The sequence below is a fragment of the Haemorhous mexicanus genome, chromosome 14, assembly GCF_027477595.1.
Source record: "Haemorhous mexicanus isolate bHaeMex1 chromosome 14, bHaeMex1.pri, whole genome shotgun sequence".
Taxonomy (NCBI): Eukaryota; Metazoa; Chordata; class Aves; order Passeriformes; family Fringillidae; genus Haemorhous; species Haemorhous mexicanus.
Genome location: NC_082354.1, coordinates 11,295,893 through 11,313,763, shown reverse-complemented (window position 1 = coordinate 11,313,763; position 17,871 = coordinate 11,295,893). Strand labels below are relative to the sequence as shown.

Below are 17,871 nucleotides of genomic sequence, written 5' to 3'. Positions count from 1 at the left end.
TTATTCAAACTTGGTTTTATTCTTTTCCCCTGAAGTTGTGTCATGGACTAAATGTCCGTCTTCTGCTTGTACAGACAATATCTGCTGATATCAAGGACACAGGTTTTAAAATTATGTGTACAGCAGCATCTTTGTGTAATAGTATTGTGATCAGTGCTGTTTCTTAATAAGCAACACCATATTATTGCTCCATTCCTGGGGAGAGTCTCACAAAGATGAGTTAAGTTTTCCAGAGTGAGATTAATTTCTCACTTGCTCCCCCCTAGTCTCCCAAAACTGGTATTCAGAAATAAATCTTTTAGGAGAAGAATTTAATTATCTTGCATTTCCCACATTGTTGCCTCTAATTAGCTGACTGTGCTGTGGATTCCAGCCCTCACTTGGGGAAGTTTGAATGAACACTGTAGATAAAACAGTTTTAGAAAGAGACTTCAGAACATGGCTTGTCAGGAGGCTACAGCTCTGTAGAGCATGATTAGTTTCACTTATTGGCTTGACCCAGCACATTTATTCTGCTTAGCTGAAGTAATGAAAATCCTAGATACTGAATTTATTTACATTTGTTTAAACCATCCTTCTGGTCAAAGAAAATATTTTTATTGTGACATTTCCATGGTTTGTTTTATTTGCAGTAGTACTCTCCCTCTTCTGTTTTTATTCAATGTTAATTGTGATAGCAGGATATATTTTATTTGAGAATGGGTTTGGGGGTTGGGAGAGAGGAAGAATAGGACCAAGGAAGTGAAGGGTGGCTGCAGTTTGGGAAAGGATCTGGAGCCAAGAGTTAAACTGCACTTCTTTCTAAGATGTGAAATGGCTTGAAAATACTTCTAGGGGGACAACCTTGGTGTGTTTACTGTCTAGAAAGGTTTTTAATTACTTTATCATGGGTAGATTTTGTGGAAGGGGAAGAACAGAAATGAAATCATTTAGAACTAGTGTTTAGCCCATATATTCATGGCTACTAAATTATCCTGTTACTGTCAATCTCTCTTTCTATTCCTATAGTAACTCAGCAAAGTAAGATGAAAGATTCAGTGTACTTTTGTTTTGATTCCCCCAGAGTGAAGAGGAAGCTCCCAGCAGATGGCTACCACTGAATCCTTGTATGACCCAATAATTTAGATGGAATGAAGTATTACTATTAAACATAGATTAAAACAATAAAATCCCAAAGGTTCTGTGCTTCAAGAGACAGGATAAATTTATGAATTCTGTATACTATGTGTAAAGTTATTTCCTGCTGTCCTTTCTCATAGCACCAACATGACAGTCAACCAGAAGGGAAAAAACATTTCTTCTTTTTTTTTCCTCTCATTTTTGTAAGTGGCAGCATTTGCTGACTTGTTACATGATTACATTTCTCTGTTTTAGTCCCATCACTTTGTCTTCTTTTTATTTATCCAATAACAAGAAAAGAGAATTGTATGGAAAAGTATACTGCTAAATCCATACAAAATTTTGAGCAGTCCATGAGTTTTCAGTTCATGGAGTTCATAATTTAGTTTCTTTGATATGGTTTCTGTAGGTCTCAGGACTTTTTGAAATACTGGAATATACTGACAGTGCTTAACTGAAACTAGTGATAGCCTGTGTATGCATTTCTGGCAATGTTTTTGTAGACTTTTCTTGATTTACTGAAAAACCATAAAGGTCAGTAGCTTCCTGTATGTCCATATGGTAACTTCAGGGTTCAGAACCATGATCCTGACCAGAAAGGGTGTTACAAGTGTATTATTCTAATGAGAGAGATTAGAAACAAATCAGAATATTTTTAAATGTATCACATAAAGCAGATTCAACAGTGAGTTTAGCCCCAGAGGCAAAGGATAGCATAATAGAGGGACTTGAATGCCTACTTTTCTTTTATAGGTGATATCTGTAGAACAGGAGGTAAGAAATATTGTCTGGGCTTCTTTGGGAAGCTTGGAGGAGCTGATGAATTCATCAATCCCTTTTATGCAGCTCTTCTGGAGGATTTAAATCTTCCTGTCTTCAACTTATTAAATTATTATGAGAAAGTCATTCTATTGTTATCAAATTCATTTTTCTTATGCAAGTTTCTGTGCTATTTTTGTTATAGGAAAGGTATTGTCTCACTGCTAACATTGCCAGTGGGAAGGAGGGCTTGGACTTGCTCGTGCAACTGGAAAATACACGGAGAAAATCGGAGTACAAAGAAGTCTTCTGTGCCTATAGCTGACATTTCTTAGAAAATGAGGTCTCTTAAGCCTCCTAGTATAGTCTGGAGAGACACTTCACTTAGTCCATTAATCCATCTGGAAAGCTTTACTACCTGAGTTCAACAAATAAATCTATTCAAGGCCTACAAAATTTTCAAGTCCAAAAAAAGTCTGTTGATGGGACACTTTGAAAAGCTTGACTCTGTCAGGGAGTTGGTTTGAGAATCAGAGTAGGAAAATTCAGTAGCAGCAGCCCAACATCAGCTCCTACAATGCATCAGTTTAATCAAATACAAGGGCACATTATCATAGCCCTTTCTGCTGTCTGCTGCTGAGGCAGTATAGGATGACATGAGATGCGTTTGTGTGTCATGCAGAGAAAGGTTCCAAACCAGGAAACCTCTCTTTGTGATGAGCTGCTTTTTGCTGAATGATGTGAATGCTTCTCTTGACTATTACACAGGTTCTAACAAGAGACAAATATTTTTAATTTACATTGAAATTGGCTGTGGAATTTTCAGGTTAAAATTCAGAATCATTAATCTGTAAAAATGAGGTTATTGTGTGTTACTTTAAAGAAATTAGTAAAGCAGCAATTTAATACTTTTTTATTTGGTAGGACATGGGTACATTTAAATTAAAGTGAGCATTATTTACAGTCTCTAACTGTAGTCACATATCAGTTCCTATTCTGTTGTGCATAGCAAGCTAATTTTTTAAAAGCTTTTTTGACAGGCAGCTGAAAAATTAATCGAGTTCATTGAGTTCATGAAATGGTTCCTCCCAGTGCTGTGTCTGTGCCTGCTGTGAGTAAGGGCTGCCCTGCTCCTGAGCCTGGTCATGTCACCCAGGGCTGGCAGTGACTCTCTCCAGTCTCATCTCTCACTAAGACTCTCCCTCTCCTTAGCAAGTTTTGTTCCATGGTTGATCTCCCAGAGCAGGTGGTGCTGCAAGCAAGGGATGAGCAGCAGTGGGGGCAGGCCTTCAGGGTGATGATGGTCTTCTGGAAAGAGCTCATCCTGCAGCTCACTGCAGAGCTTGAGGAATGGTACAGCCCTGGAGGAAATTGCCTTAAGGCAGAGAAATTTATTGCCATCTGTCATCCAAAGGGCTGCAGTTGAGCTGTTTGGTAAATTGGATGTCAGACCTACTGTCCTAAAGATACACACTGCCCTTTTGAGACTGTTTCCCCCAACTCTGTACTGATTTGGGTGTTGTACTGTTGTACTTCAGATGCTGGTGAGACTAATCTGCTTGCTCCTTGGCTGAAAAAATATCCCCTAAATGGGAGAATTCCTAATGGTTTATCAAAGACTGATTGAGAGCTGAAGTGTCTAACTGAAGGAAGGATCCACAGTGCTTTGTTCTTTAGAAATGCATACTTACTTTCTGCCCTAAGGATAAGCATTCTTGTTCCCAAAACCAGAAAAGGCTTGGATAGTGTTCCAGCAACATTGTTGCTTTGGACTTCTCCCCTGCTTCATTTTTCCTTTCCCTTCTAAATTTACTCAGTAGTTTTGCAGGATGCTTGGAATTTATTGGAGTATACAAGCAGAGTCCCTATCAGATTTAGGGATTCTTGTAAAAAGCCAGAGAGAATTTTTTGATACTTCTAATCAAGTGTCAGAATATTTTCAGAAGAAAGCTTATGTTTACATCTCCTCCCTACTGTAAATATGGTTAACAATGGCAATAACCTAATCCAGATTTTTTTTTTTAAAGTATCTGTGATTCTACATTCATTTTTATTCATGCTGATGAGACCACAAACATGGAAAGATCACGGGAGGATTCTCTGACCTGCGTGATGTTTGCAAATAAGAGTTTCTAACTCTTAGGAATGAAAGTTACAGGAATCTTCTCATTTTCTGTTAACTCTGCTAGTATGGGAGAGGGAAGGAGGGGCTGTACTTTGAAGGCATGAATTTGCAAGTGTTTTACTGCTAGGAGAGATTTTACTAAATATTAGTAGAGAAGAGACCAAGGAAGGGTGGAAGTGTAATGGTGTAAATCAGACAAAATCATCTGACAGCCCCTCATACAGCTCAACTGTGAGGCCTCATGGAAGGGGCCCACCAGAGTGAGCACCATGGTAATTTGACCCCCAGCTCTGATTTAGTGTCGTGAGCTTCAGCCTGTCTGTCCATCAAAACATGGTAGCATGTTCTTAAATTTGTACACAGAGCTTTGGGATGTAGGACATTAAGTAAAACCCTCTATGCATGTAGAGCAAGGTGAACTAAGCTGTAGTTCTTCAGGTGTGTGTTCTAGAGAAAGTCAAGTGGTGCCCCACACTGCAACTGTCTCATGATAGACCCAGCATTCTGGTGAGGACTTCCAGGATCTCTTGGTCCTAGAACCAAAAGGCTGCTAGTCTGGCCTTGATATGAGGCAGTTAGCTCTTGTTTGTCTAGGGAAGATGTGGGAAGAGCCCCACTTCTCTGTAAGCATCACTCATATGCCTGCTGACCACAATCTCATGCTGCTGCTAATGATTAATGAGATTGTTCTCTGCATATGAATGTAGCAGCATCTTGTGGAGCACAAAAAATGCATGGTGACCATGTTAACATTTCACTATGCAGGTGGCTGAGAACAGACATTCAACCAGTATTTAAAGCTATGACGTTGTGCCCAAACCCCTTGAGATTTACAAATAATTCCAAACTAGGTCTGTCTCTCTTGGCCTCCCCTTCCCCCTCTGAAAGAGCAGCAATCACTTAAGAATTAACATGTTGCAATGTGATTTTTCTTTCACAATCAGGCTTTTGCTGTACCATTTCCATCAATTTTGGCTTCCACATTATTCAGCTGTGCACCAGACAACTCTTTTGTTATGTGCCAATTAACCCAGCTTGATAAATAGTGATTATGCATAATTCATAAAGAATAATATTCTTGTTGTTTCCTGTAAATAAGGCACTGGCTTAGCTGAGGGTACTGGTCTGTGAAATACTGTCAGATGTGATCATGAAGGTCCAGGAGGCTGATAGCAAGAACTCTGAGGGCTAAGGCAGATAGAAATAATATCAACAAAAATAGATGGGAGGATGTTTTGCAAGGGCAGTTGGGATGTTGATGTGATATTTCTGTAGTTTGCACTTTCAGTGTGAATAAATCTTTCAGTTCTAGTCCAGCTTTCACTGAATTCCACGTGAAGTTCTCCAGTGGTACTGGTGGGTGCTTTATTGGACCCATAAGGAGCACCTGCAAATAATTCCCTGGCTTCTGAAGCCAGTTTTCACAGACATCCTGCTTCTGCATTAACGGATCTGAAGCCTCTCAACTGATCAGCTGACAGCAGTGGAACACAAGGGTGAGAGCTGCATGGCCCCATGAACTTTGAGTAGAACAGGAGAAGAGCTATAGAAATATGAAATCCAGTCCTCTGGTCCAAGAAGTACTTACAGTGACAGTGCTTGCTGGAATACCATTGCAGAGCCTCCAGGAAAGTGTGAGGAGCTGTTGCTTTGGGTAAGCTGGGCTGTCTGTCAGCCAGTACTGTGCTCTGCAAACATAGAGCCAACTGGAAACCCTCCAGAGCTGGAGGCTGCTTGCACAGCTGCTGTTTTGGCATATGCATCCCCTTTCTCCTTGAACGACCTTAATCATGACCTTCACCTCCTGGTGAATTTTACCCAGCTCAGTGCTTCAGGTGTGTTGGCCACTTTGCCTCTTTTCTCATCCTCTGTAATATATCCCCACAGGCCTATAAATGGCACCACCTCAGCAGACTCAGCTCATCTTTCATCACACTGCCAGAGCCTTGTTTTGATTTATTGCCTCTTACCACAGTGGCCCAGAATGAAGTCAACTTCTGAAATCACTTAGGAAAGGATCTGCTGAACAAGCATACATTTAATAATATGCCTCTGCCTTTTTTCTTCCTCCACACTGAGATGTTCCAGGGATATAAGAAATCCCTTCAGAGTACTGGGGTGCTGGAGATGGCAGCTGCTGATTCATGGCTCTGAGGCACAGCATTGCCTTCAGCTGCTGCTCCTTGATTCAGCCCTACGTTCTGCCTAACATCCTCAGCTACAAAATGCTGCCCTTTTCTGATGGGTATGATTTATTTTTTTCTTCATACCACAAAGCTCTTGCTTTCCTTTAGCCTGTTGTTTAAAGTGTTAAGATAGTCTCTGAAGAAGGTAACAATAGTGAACTGGGTACTCCCTAGTCTACCACATCTTGTCAAGTTCATCTTAAAGACACTTTTTTGAACGTGTCTTTTTGTTCCAAGGCAGAGTGCTTAATGGCCTGTGGAACTCTTATTACTTGGAATATATTTACAGAAACATTTGTGTAACTGTGTTTATTAGAATATGCATGTTATTAGAATATATTGCTTGTAAATAAATGGCTACTAAATTTTGTAGTGTGTTAAAACTGGACAATTTTTCAAAGAACGGAGGTTTTCATATTTTCCTCCCACCAATGTTTTTAGAACAATTGCTTTGGAAAATAAGAGGTACAGTTACAATCCAAAGTGATCAGAGCAAGCAAGCATGACACACCATATTAAATTAAAAGCATTTCAAATGGTGCAACAGATGGAAACAAGTTATTTCACTTGAGTGAGTGTTACATATTTGTGTTGCATGCACGCTGTCCTTGTTTCTGCAGAGATTAGTCACGAAGCAGGAGCTGGATATTGGATGTGAGGAACACAAATGATCGTTGTTTGCTGTGAATAAATTTAGACTCTCCTGCAGAAGCTTTGACAGGTTCTCTGGCTCCCTCACACAGGTGTTAGCTCATCTCCCATGGTTCATGGAGAGAGGAGTGTGTGGTTATGTGTATAGGATTGGCTAAAGCTTTCATGAAGGTCAGAGCTCAGTGAACTGCTTTACATCCACTCATTAAGTCCCTAACACTCTCTGAACCTGAGGGAGGCCTGTGCCATAAATCTTAAGCATCCAGGCTGGTGGAGCTGCAATCAGGAGCAGAGTGTTGGCATTGCACGTTCTGCTGCTGTTGGCAAGGCATTGATTATCCTGGAGTAGCTGAGCAGAAACATCTCTTCAGCAGGGTATGAAAGGCAGATACCAATGCCTTTCCTTTTTTCTCCAGCAGTGAGTTCAGCTGTCTACCAAGAGAAGCCTCTTGTGCTTCTCCTGCAAGCAGTACTTTGGTGTCAACATCACCATAGGCAGAAAGCAGAAGAGCTCACAAATAACATAAATCTACAGCATTCAAATTTGACTTCTACAGCAGTGTTGCAAAGTCTTCTTTCTAAAAGCTCTTTGTTTTAAACTGTGTGGTATGTTTTAATAGCTTTCCTTTAAAATAAATCCTTCATGTCAGCAGCTTGTAGGGATGGTGGGGTCAAGATGAAAAATGTTCTGTTAACAGTAGATTGTGAATGACCAGGATAGGTTTAAGAATAGAAAGCTTGGCTGTATCTGTAGTGTCTGGTCTGGGAGCTTGAGCTCCATCTTGTACAGACACAGGCAGGATAATGTAGTATTCTGATCAGCACATACCTAAGTATAGTCCTTAAGTACCTAACATGTTCTTTAAATCATCTTTCAAAAAAATCAGTTAATTTTTGTGGCATGTATATGTATCTTCTCTCCCCTTTAATCCCTTTTAAACTTAAACCCCTATTTAATTTCTTTCAAACTCCAATGGTTTGTACTTCAGAGTGAGTCATGATTATCTGACTCACAGCCTTTCAAATGTTCTAATAGTACTCATAATCAGTGGTATATTTTAAAAAAATCAGTGTGTAACAGGGATTCTAGGTAAATAAAATCCTTTCATATTGTGGTCCTGAGAAGAGGCTGATTCTTCCTGGCAACTGGCTGGATTGACTCCTGGGTTTCTTCCACCATCAGAAATGTGTCATAATTACAGAGATTCTGAATAGCCTGTGGTTTTTCTTCTTTTTTTTTTTTTTTTTAATGAAAACCATGCATTATAATTTGGTAGGTTTGTGGGACAAAACTCATTTTGTGCTTGAGTTTTAACAAGTTTTTACAGAAAAAACAAAGATATTTGGTGGGGTTTTTTTTAGCGTTGTGGTCAGTAACCTGAACACAGAGTTAGTTCAGACTCTACACCATCTTAAGTTTGGAAGTAGCTTGGGAGCTAAATGGAAGTGAGTGGAAAATAGCCATACAATAGCACTGTCTTGCTGTCTGTTCCCAGCTGCTCAGGATACCTGCAGTACCTTCTCAGACTAGAGCAGTTTTCAGAAAGTTAACCTTGATTTTACTGAGAAAGCTGTGCTTATGCTCAGCCTGTTTTACATTTTGCATTTTGGTACCAAAGGTTGCCCTTTTTTTTTTTTTTCCCCACATATTAAACATATTAGGTAGGCTTTTTTTAATACCAAAATACTTTAATTTGCATCTATATCAAATTGGCAGTTTGGGTCAGAGGGGTTTTTATTCTTTTATTTTTATTTACTTTTATTTGACTGAAGCTGTGCTAATGGACAAATACCCCCACTGTGGCATGTGTAAGGCTTGGGGCTGCTGGTGTTCCCACTTGCACTGTTACAGCCCAAGTGGCTTCTGTTTGTCATTGCCAGCTGGCATTTTTCATACACTCATAAAATTCACATAAACATTTCAGTTTGAAGAGAAGATCCTGCACACAACAAATTCATGCACATTGTTAGGATTTTATTTGACCACAGTCATATATATAAAAGCCAGAATGTGTAAAGTTTAATGAGTCAAGTATGTCATAAGCAATTGGGCACACTGAAAGAAAGCAAGGTTGTGGTGATGGGTGTGTACAGCACTGAGCACCAAGGAACTGTAATTGTGATTGGGATTCCAAAGTCATCTTGAAAAGCAGATAAGAAATAAAACCTTCTTTAACAGGGTATAATGGAATTAGGAAATAGTGACTGAAGTTATCTTGAACAAGATCTTGACCAGAGAGTCTTCAAGGATGCTTGGATCTGAACATGTGTTTGGAATTGCTTTCCAGTAAATGATTTGTAAAATATGAATGGATTAATCCTCATGCCTTTCATTTGCTATTTAATAATATCCCCTCCTGCTGCCAGAACAGCTGCTTTTATTTTATTTGCTCTCCTAAAATGAAATGCAAACTGAAGTGTGTATATTTGAAGACATTAGGTAGAACAAAGCAAGCTGAGTAGTTCTTTGTAAAAAGAACTAGATAAAACATTGCAATTTCTTCATTGAGAAAACTGATGCCATAAGTGAAGTAACAGGAGTAAATGATGGTTTTGTTTTGTGCTTTGCTGTGAGGTTTTGGGTTGAGGTTTTTTGTTTTCAGGGAATATTTGTTTGTTTGTGAGGGCATATCTTTTTCTAGGTAGGATGAGAAGTCATGTTTTAGCCAGTATCTCAGGAAGGTTCGTATCCAATTTCAAGTTGTAGCCTACTTGGTTCCCTCCTGCCCCCAGGAATTTTCACTGTTAACTGTTCCAAGAATAGCTGCTTTCAGAAATGAATCTTTCCTCACCTGAATTTTAAACAATATTTTCTCCATGACAGAATTCAGTCTTAATTAATATGTAAAAGGTCGTTTTATTTGCTATAGGTAAATGCAGTTCACCGAATTTTACATTTTTAATATGATGGGCTTGTCTTTAAAGGAAGTTCTCAAGTCTGATTGCCTGGAGCCCCCTGAAAGTAGCTCATTCTGCATTCAGGGGCACTGCTGTGCTGATCTCCTCAGGGCTCAAGGTAAAGAGAGTTGTTGCTTTTCATCCTGTGTATTCAAATGAAAGCAAAAGAAAGTAGTAGAGGCATTGTCTGTCTCTCTAAGAGGAAGGCTGTATTCTTACTGTAAGAGGTAATGTTAATGGTAGCCTTTGCTTTATTACAACAAGGTCAGGATGGAGCCCTAGAAAATGGCAACTGCTCTGAGTTAGGCTGCACATTATTCCATTGTAAAGTAGTCCCATTAGTCTGTTGGCTGAAGCTGGCAGTGAGAGTTGTCTGGAATCCAATACAATTGGCAAAAGGAAGTGGAGGGAATAAAATTATTTCACAGCTGAGGGAAACACAGAACACAAAACTAAGGAAGCAGTTTGAGCAGCACGCTGTAATGTCAGCTGAGACAGAGCTCCTACGGTGCCTTCCCTCCCAAGAGCTGGGGGAGTATCACTGAAACAGGTTGACAGTGCCCTGTGACACAGGGTGACTTTCTCACACCTACTTTATAAGAAATTGATATGGACAAAGGGGAAATTACTTGCTCATAAAAAGAGTAATGAAGGAGGAATAGTGTCTGAGGTATTGAAACCTCCAACCCCTGACTCCAAAACTGCCAGGCTGTTGCATCCAGGGCTGAAGTGCACTGGATACCACACCTGGGAGAATCCTGCTGACTTTTACAATTCAGTCATTAATGATATCACCCAGTGGAAAAGCATGTATTAGTTTCCACCAGTAACATATCTCTTTTGTTAGCTTTATACATCTTCTATTTAAACAAACAAAATCCAACCCTACTTGTATATGTTCCTAGTAACGCTTCAGTTGTTTATAGTAAGAACTGGAAGGAAAAAAAAAAAGGTGTCAGAAGTTTTGACTTTAGCTTCTAGGCAGTAGACAGTAGAAATGTCAGGTCTTATACAACCTTGTTGTGTCAGAAATACTCACAGTCACCAAAGCATAGAAAAACTAAATACCATTAGAAAGCAAAAATAAATTTTAAAAATACATAAAACATCTAATAACTTGTATGAAGTGGGGCATCTTTTGAGATTCTGGCCTGAAGCCTTCCTGGGCTCTGAGTGCAAAAAAAAAAAACTTATCTGGTTAAACTTAGCAAGTTTCAGTGGTGGGCCTGATTTGGCTGGAGGGAGGATGGAAATGCAAGTAAAACAGATGTCTGGGTTTGTTGGCTTCCACTGATGCTCAGGATGGCTCAGCTGCTATTCAGTATCAAACTAAGATTTCTGTTTATTTGGCTTCAGTAGTTGCACTTTGGTTGGTTGGTTTTGGAGTTTGGGTTTTTTTAGGGTTTGGTTTTGGTTTTTTGCTTGGTTGGTTTCGTTTGGGTTTTTTTTTGGTTTTGGGGTTTTTTGATGTGGTGGTGGTGGTTTTTTTGGATTTTTTTTTTTAAGTAAATTCTGCTTACTGCTGTTATCATTCTGCCTCTGAGCATTTTCCTTCCTTGGCAGGAAACACCAGTCTGTCATGACCTGAAAGTTTCTTATCTTCTTTTGACATGCTTGAGAATTCACAGACTTCTGTCATACCATCACTTTCTCTCCTGGACACAATGGCATGTGGCAGCTCACTTTGAGAATAAGCCCAGTGTTAAATCTCCATTAATAAATACTCACCTTGCACCTAATGCCAAAATAATGGCCTATCATGATCTCCCACTGGAAGACTGCAGCTCAGGATCTCTCTTCCTCATTTGTAGACATTGAAACTTTTTCAGATCAGGTTATAAAGCAATTTAGTTATGGGCTGTCCTTGGAAACAGATGTGCATCCACATAATAGAAGTTTCATAGCTCAGCAAAAAACCTGCTTTTTTTCTTGAGGAATGAGGTTGAACTAGGGCTTATCTAAATAATCTCTTTAACAGCCAAAGTATATTTTGACCATCTGTATTTTTCAAATAGGGAAAAAACCCCAATAAATCAAGTGTGATTAATTAAGGAAGAATACCAAAATTCTTACTCAAACATGAAGGTTGTTCTGATTGTCAGTAGAAAGTAGTTTGTAAAAAGAGCTTAAGGCTAAGGCTTAGTTAGTCTTTTTAAATTTTTTCTTGTGGCTCAGTGATGTTAGAATAATAGTGTAATTAAAATGAATGTAATTACACATTTGTTCTTTGGAAAACAAGTGAAAATACGACTTTGCTTCATGGATATTCTGTAGGTTTGTCTGATTACAGAGGAGATTAGGTCACAAACTGTATGGAAGACCTAATGCTAGAAAATTTTAACAAAACTGTGAGTTAAAAAAAATGCAAATGAACATTGAGGACAAGATAATTGGCCTTTTAGCTTTTCCTTATAAAAACAAAGTTTTATTTGCCTTTTAAATAGGCTGGTAAAACTAAATTGGCATCCTACAGTGCATGCAGAATAGATAGGAATAATATGCTAATAGTAGATGACAGTCTGTCAAAGGGTTAATCTTTAAAATCTGCTGTGACTACAAACCTGAACCAGGAGAAATAAGAGTGGGCAGGTAGTTGCATTTATTAGAATTTATTTTTGGTGATCCTCCAAAATCAGGAGGAAAAATAATTGCAAATACTGTGAGGACCAAATCAGAGCTCTCCCCTCCATGCGAGCAGCAGCTCCGTGTTGGCTCTGAGGTGTTATTTGGAGAAGGTCCTGCTTAGTCAGGTTGTTCACAGACTGGTTTTCTCTCAGGTTATTCATTAATTGATGATGGGCACTTTGCATAAATGAGCACAATCTGCTGTGAAAATAAAGTTTAACTCAGTTGAGTCACAGTTCAGAAGTATTCCTTAGTCTTACACCTTATAAGAAATAATAGCTGAATCCAGGACTCTTTGAAATGCTCTTGGTTTGTAGGATCAGGAGATCTTTGGGAATGTTTATTTACGTTGCAAGAAGGGATGATTCCTGAAATACTTGGTTTTCTCTGCAGTACAGAATCTACGTAAAAACGATGCCATTAATATATACATGAAAGAAGCTTGATCTGTGAGGTACGGGCTCAGTGTATGTGAGGACACTCTCTCCATTAATCCCACTTCACTGATTATTCCTATGCAATTAGAGAGTTTACACATCATTTCAATGATTTGGAGAGTGCCAGACTTTCTCATGTAATTTTTGTTTTTCCCTTTTTTCCATCTGTAAGTTAGTGCTTTTTATTTGTTACTTCAGCAGATAATTTTTTATGGTAGCTTTTCTGCTTTATATCCTGCTGGTATGTAGTTTAACAAAATGCCTTTTTAAACAGTGTATTTAATTCCTCAGTCATGCCTCTGGGAATAAATTCTTACTGTATTATAACTTCTTTTATATCTTTTCTGTGGTTGATAACCTCTGCAAACTTTCCTTTCAGAAATTACCACCCCCTTTGTATGTCTCACCAGCTGCTATTTGCTGCTGGTCATGTCCTGTTACAGTGGCTTAAATACTTAAAGAAATTCCTTAACAGTGTTTCTAGTTATTGCATCTAGAGCTTCAGGAAGAAAATCAAATTTTCACAGTTGACTGCTGATTTTAGATGATCTTCATGATGCTGTGTCAATGAGCTGATATTGTGGAGAATCCTTTTTAAAATTACTCTTCCAGTTTTTAGTGATCCTGAATGGTAGCATTTATGGTGGAAGATGTGGTGGTATTTCAGAAGTAGCATTGCTGTGCATTTCTGTGTAGAAGTCATGTCCTCCTTACTGGTAATTACTTGGCTTTTTAGCAAAGCTAAATATGCAGTGTTTTTGCAGAAGTGTTCAATGGATGTCTTGGTTTAGAGACAAGTTTCAGGAGAAAAAACCCTGAAATTAGTGTTTCCTCTAAAGAGAAGGGACTTTGCCAATGAGAGAAATGAATACCAGTGGGTGACCATGAAAGAAACCCAAACTGCTTTTTAACCAAAAAAAGGGTGCACACAAGGCACAGACAAGGACTGAATAAATACTTTAAATTGAAATTTCAAAACCTTAACCCCCACTCCTGCCAGGCCTGTGGCCAGGGGCAGAGATGGCAGCTGTCCCCTTTGTCTCAGGGAAGGAGAGGCACAGGAGCTCACACAGCTGCTTGGGTAGAATAGATGGGAACCTCTCTGGTGTTGGTCCCCTCCTCACAGCAGGCAAAGCTGCTGGGTTTTGGTGCCCTTTCCTCTGCTGGCTTGGTCTCTCCTGGGCCTGGACTGTCTGGCACAACCCCCACAGGCTCCCAAGGGGAGGGGGGGAAAGAAAGGGAGAAAATCCAAGCCAAAACAGTTCAAAGGGGGGAAAAAACCACAAACAAAAAAGCCCCCATACACACAACCAAAAAAACTCAAGGATCTCTGCTGGAGTCCAGAGAAAAAGGTGGAAAAAGAAAAAAAAAAATGAAGCTTCTTGCCTAAGCAAGCAAAACTAATCCAACAAAGGAGCAGTGTAACGTCCTGGTCCGTGGTGCAGGGAGCACACCCTGTGAAGAGAGTTCCAACAGAGCCTTCACCTGGTGCTCCCAGGATCCAGCCCCACCCTCTGGTTCATATTAAATCTACAGCAGCCATTCCTGGGCATAAAGCAGAGGATTAGGGAATAGAGTATCACCATAAAATCACCCCAAGACAATGGGGCTGGTTGTAAATTGTTGCTAAATCCAATTTTTGACAATTGAAATTGGTAATAATGAACATTTTTTCTGGGAAATCTCTTTTCATTACAAATGGGCCTTGCTCATCCCTGTTCAGCAGTGGTATGATTAGAAGTGCTGCTGTGCTGTATTGTAGTGCAGTTGTAGAGTCTTTTCATAATCCAGAGCCCCAGCACCTCACAGATCAGGCTCCCTCTCTATCTGTGACGCAGACTCCCTCCATGGAAAGAACCCAGGGTCACAAGAACTTTGTGCCTTTCCTACAGAGCTGAACAACAAAGAAATTCTTTTTCCTGCAATGACCATAAAGCTGGCTATGTTTACAAATTGAAATACTTTCTTTTTTCTCTAAAATGGTAATTGCTCAATCTCTATAAAGGATGGGAAATAATGAAGTATTTTCCCAGATAAGTACATTTTGAAAAAAAAAATTATCTTTGTCTGCATTTTGATTTTTTTTTTTCTGGTACAAGATGAGTTCATCAGGACAGCAGAATAGTTAATGAATAAGAGCCTTCAGCTTAAGGGATATCAGCTTTAGTCCCATGAAGAAACAATAGGTGTGCCTCATTTGTGTTGTCATATAGTAAGTCACAGACTTTGTTACTCTGAAAGATTTTAACACTGTGTTAAGAATCCACCATAATTCCTTACTGAAGAAGGCCACACAGAGATTTCAGAGTTGTGGACTACAAATGAATAAAACATCCAGATTTCTTTGAATCAGATCTGAATCAATTTTGGAAAAAATATCCCTTAACATTCTGACTTTAAGGCAGTCCTGACATTGGTCATGTAGCTCCTCACAGAGCTCTCACAATGCTACTCAAGGAAGGAAAGGTATTTTACGGAGAGGTAATGTTTATTTTTAAAGAATAGAGAGAGATTACTGGATTGTAGTAGCACAGGACAAAACACAACCAAAAATAAATGTGTTCAGGCCAGTTTGAGTGCTACAAAGTTGGTACAATTGATTGCTACACTGAAATTAGTATATATTATCTCATTAATTCACTCCATCTGCTGCATCATAGAGAATAATCTCAGGAATGGTTGGAAGGCTTACCTCCAAGATACTTTGAAAGTTTGATTGTATTCATTATAGATCAGATTTTAACACCCTTGTCTGTCTGTCTTAGTCTGTTCACAGTTTTCCAGAGGAGTTTATGCCATCTTTGGATTCTATGACCAGATGTCCATGAACACCCTGACGTCGTTCTGCGGCGCCCTCCACACGTCCTTCATCACCCCGAGCTTCCCGACAGATGCAGATGTGCAGTTCGTCATCCAGATGCGGCCAGCCTTGAAAGGAGCCATCCTGAGTCTCTTGACTTACTATAAGTGGGAAAAGTTTGTGTACCTCTATGACACAGAACGGGGTAAGCACTATCATTTTGACTGATTTTCTGTTTCACAGCTTGCTCTGGGTACTGCCAGCATCAGTGTGTGCAGCCCAGTTTTCTTTGGGATGTAGGCAGAACTTTCTGAGGGTCCTAGAAAATGAGTTTGTTCTGAAGGAGCTAAAATGAATGGATAAATGGCAAGGAGGCATCTTCATGTTACTGGTAACGTTTAAGGAGATTGTCTGAGAATAGTGTTAGCAGAGTAAGTATTCAGTTGACTTGTCTGGTTTCCACAGAACTGCAGACTCCACACTTGCCAGGGTGTTTCAGTCCTTGCTACATAAATAAGGTCAGCACTATGAAAAAGGCTGATAAGCAGGACCTTCCACTGTGCGTGACATTGAAATCCACACCTCTTTACATAAATGCACATTTCTCCTGTCACTGGACAAAGGCAATCCATGCTAAGATACACTCTGGAGATGTCTGAGCATTAATAATGGTCTAAGCATATATTGTGTAAGATCTCTGCTACAGTCCAGAGAAAAAGGTGGGGAAAGAAAAAGCAGAAGCTTCTTGCCTAAGCAAGCAAATGCTAATCCAGCAACAGGAACAATGTAACTCAGTGGTTCTGGGCTGGAGAAAAGATGCTCTAGAGATGGCTCACATTCCAGAGACAAATTGAGATACATGCCAAGAATGACCAGAGTTATGTTTAACTAAGTGGAAACATGTTAAAACCAGTGTGTTCACACTTAAGCCAATTGCTAACTACTCATAAGCAGGAAATGCAGGAAAAAAATCTGTCAAAAAAATCTGTCAAAAAGAGATCTAGACATCAGAAATCATTTTCTGTGAGGAATCCTTCAGCTGCCACCTGCACTGAATGTATTGAATTTGCTGAATTTCCTCTGTTACAGACTTCACCTGGGTAGCATTTTTTATATCAAATAGATGTGCCCCTGCCCTTCTTACCAGCTTTATGATTTTCGACTTCAAGAAATTTTTCAGATCAAAGGGATCTCAATAGAGACAAAGAAGCTTAGATTCTGTTCCTGGCTCCCATGACAATATTTCCTTAGGCTACTGCATATTGTTAAGGATCAAGTCTTCCATAGCTATGCTTTTCATGCTGAAGAATAGTAGCATCACCCAACTAAGAACCCAACTGAAACCTAAAAAATCATGTAAAAAGTAAAATCATGTAAAAATCATTGTAAAAGTAATTTTTAGTCTAATTTAGGTGAATGCCAAGCATTTCAAATTTTCTGAGTGATTTGGAGGTGTTAACTATTTCTAGCATTGAAAAACCCTAGCTGTGAGATTAAGTAGGAAAATATGGAGAAGAATGCCATTACTTCCAAAATCTTGTAAAATCCCTACCCATAAATCTGTTTCTCTGGCATAGTCCACTTTTAAATGAAAGCTCCTGTGAATAAGCAGTTTGTCTAAGTAAGAAAGGCTTATTTGATGTGGCCAAATACAATGAACTTACCGTGTGTGATGAAGTAAAATGCCATTAGTTCTGGGACTGATGAAACTTGCCATGATTAAGGCTAATAAAGTTTGCTGTGGAAAGAGTTTCACCAGTCATTCAAGAAATTTGGCACTTTAGACTGGAAAAATCATCCAAAACAAAAAAGTTTCATTACAACTTGTCTAGATGACATAACTGTCATCTAAGTGAGATAATAATGGGAGTCAGGAGGAGGGGAGACTTGCAACTTCAAACTTGCATTTATTTGCATTTCTCAGTGTGTACAATCTTTAGGTAGGCACAGTCTGAGCTTGCTATGATGGTTAATCCCTTTGGAACACTTTACTCATGATCTTACAGTGACTAACCAAAATCCTGCTGTGAACCTCCAGCATCTCACAATGGTGTAAGGCTGGCCCTGTGTTATATCAGCCATTCTGACTGCCAGAGTGACAAATCTGAGTGAGATGACAGTGAAGGTCACTGCAGGATTATAAAATGTAGCACAGAGCAAGAAGATTAAGGACAGCTGTGTCTTTAGCATGGAAGAAGCATCAGTACATATAGGAAGCTTGATGATGGGCTTTAAGTTGTTTGGGATAAACTTACAGCATCTTATCTGTTC

At 39.3% G+C, this 17,871-nt stretch overlaps 1 protein-coding gene across 6 annotated transcripts in view; it reads left to right on the top strand.

The window, feature by feature from the left end:
- The window catches only part of GRIA3 (glutamate ionotropic receptor AMPA type subunit 3), a 144,069-nt gene that overhangs the window by 18,718 nt on the left and 107,480 nt on the right, over window positions 1-17,871 (top strand). For all 6 annotated transcript variants that reach the window (XR_009488249.1, XR_009488248.1, XM_059859134.1 and 3 more), the window contains exon 3: window positions 15,566-15,805. Coding sequence is in view for 4 of the 6 variants with exons in the window: in XM_059859134.1 (XP_059715117.1) it covers window positions 15,566-15,805 (240 nt within the window). In the remaining 2 variants the exon portion in view is untranslated. The remainder of the gene's footprint in view (window positions 1-15,565; window positions 15,806-17,871) is intronic.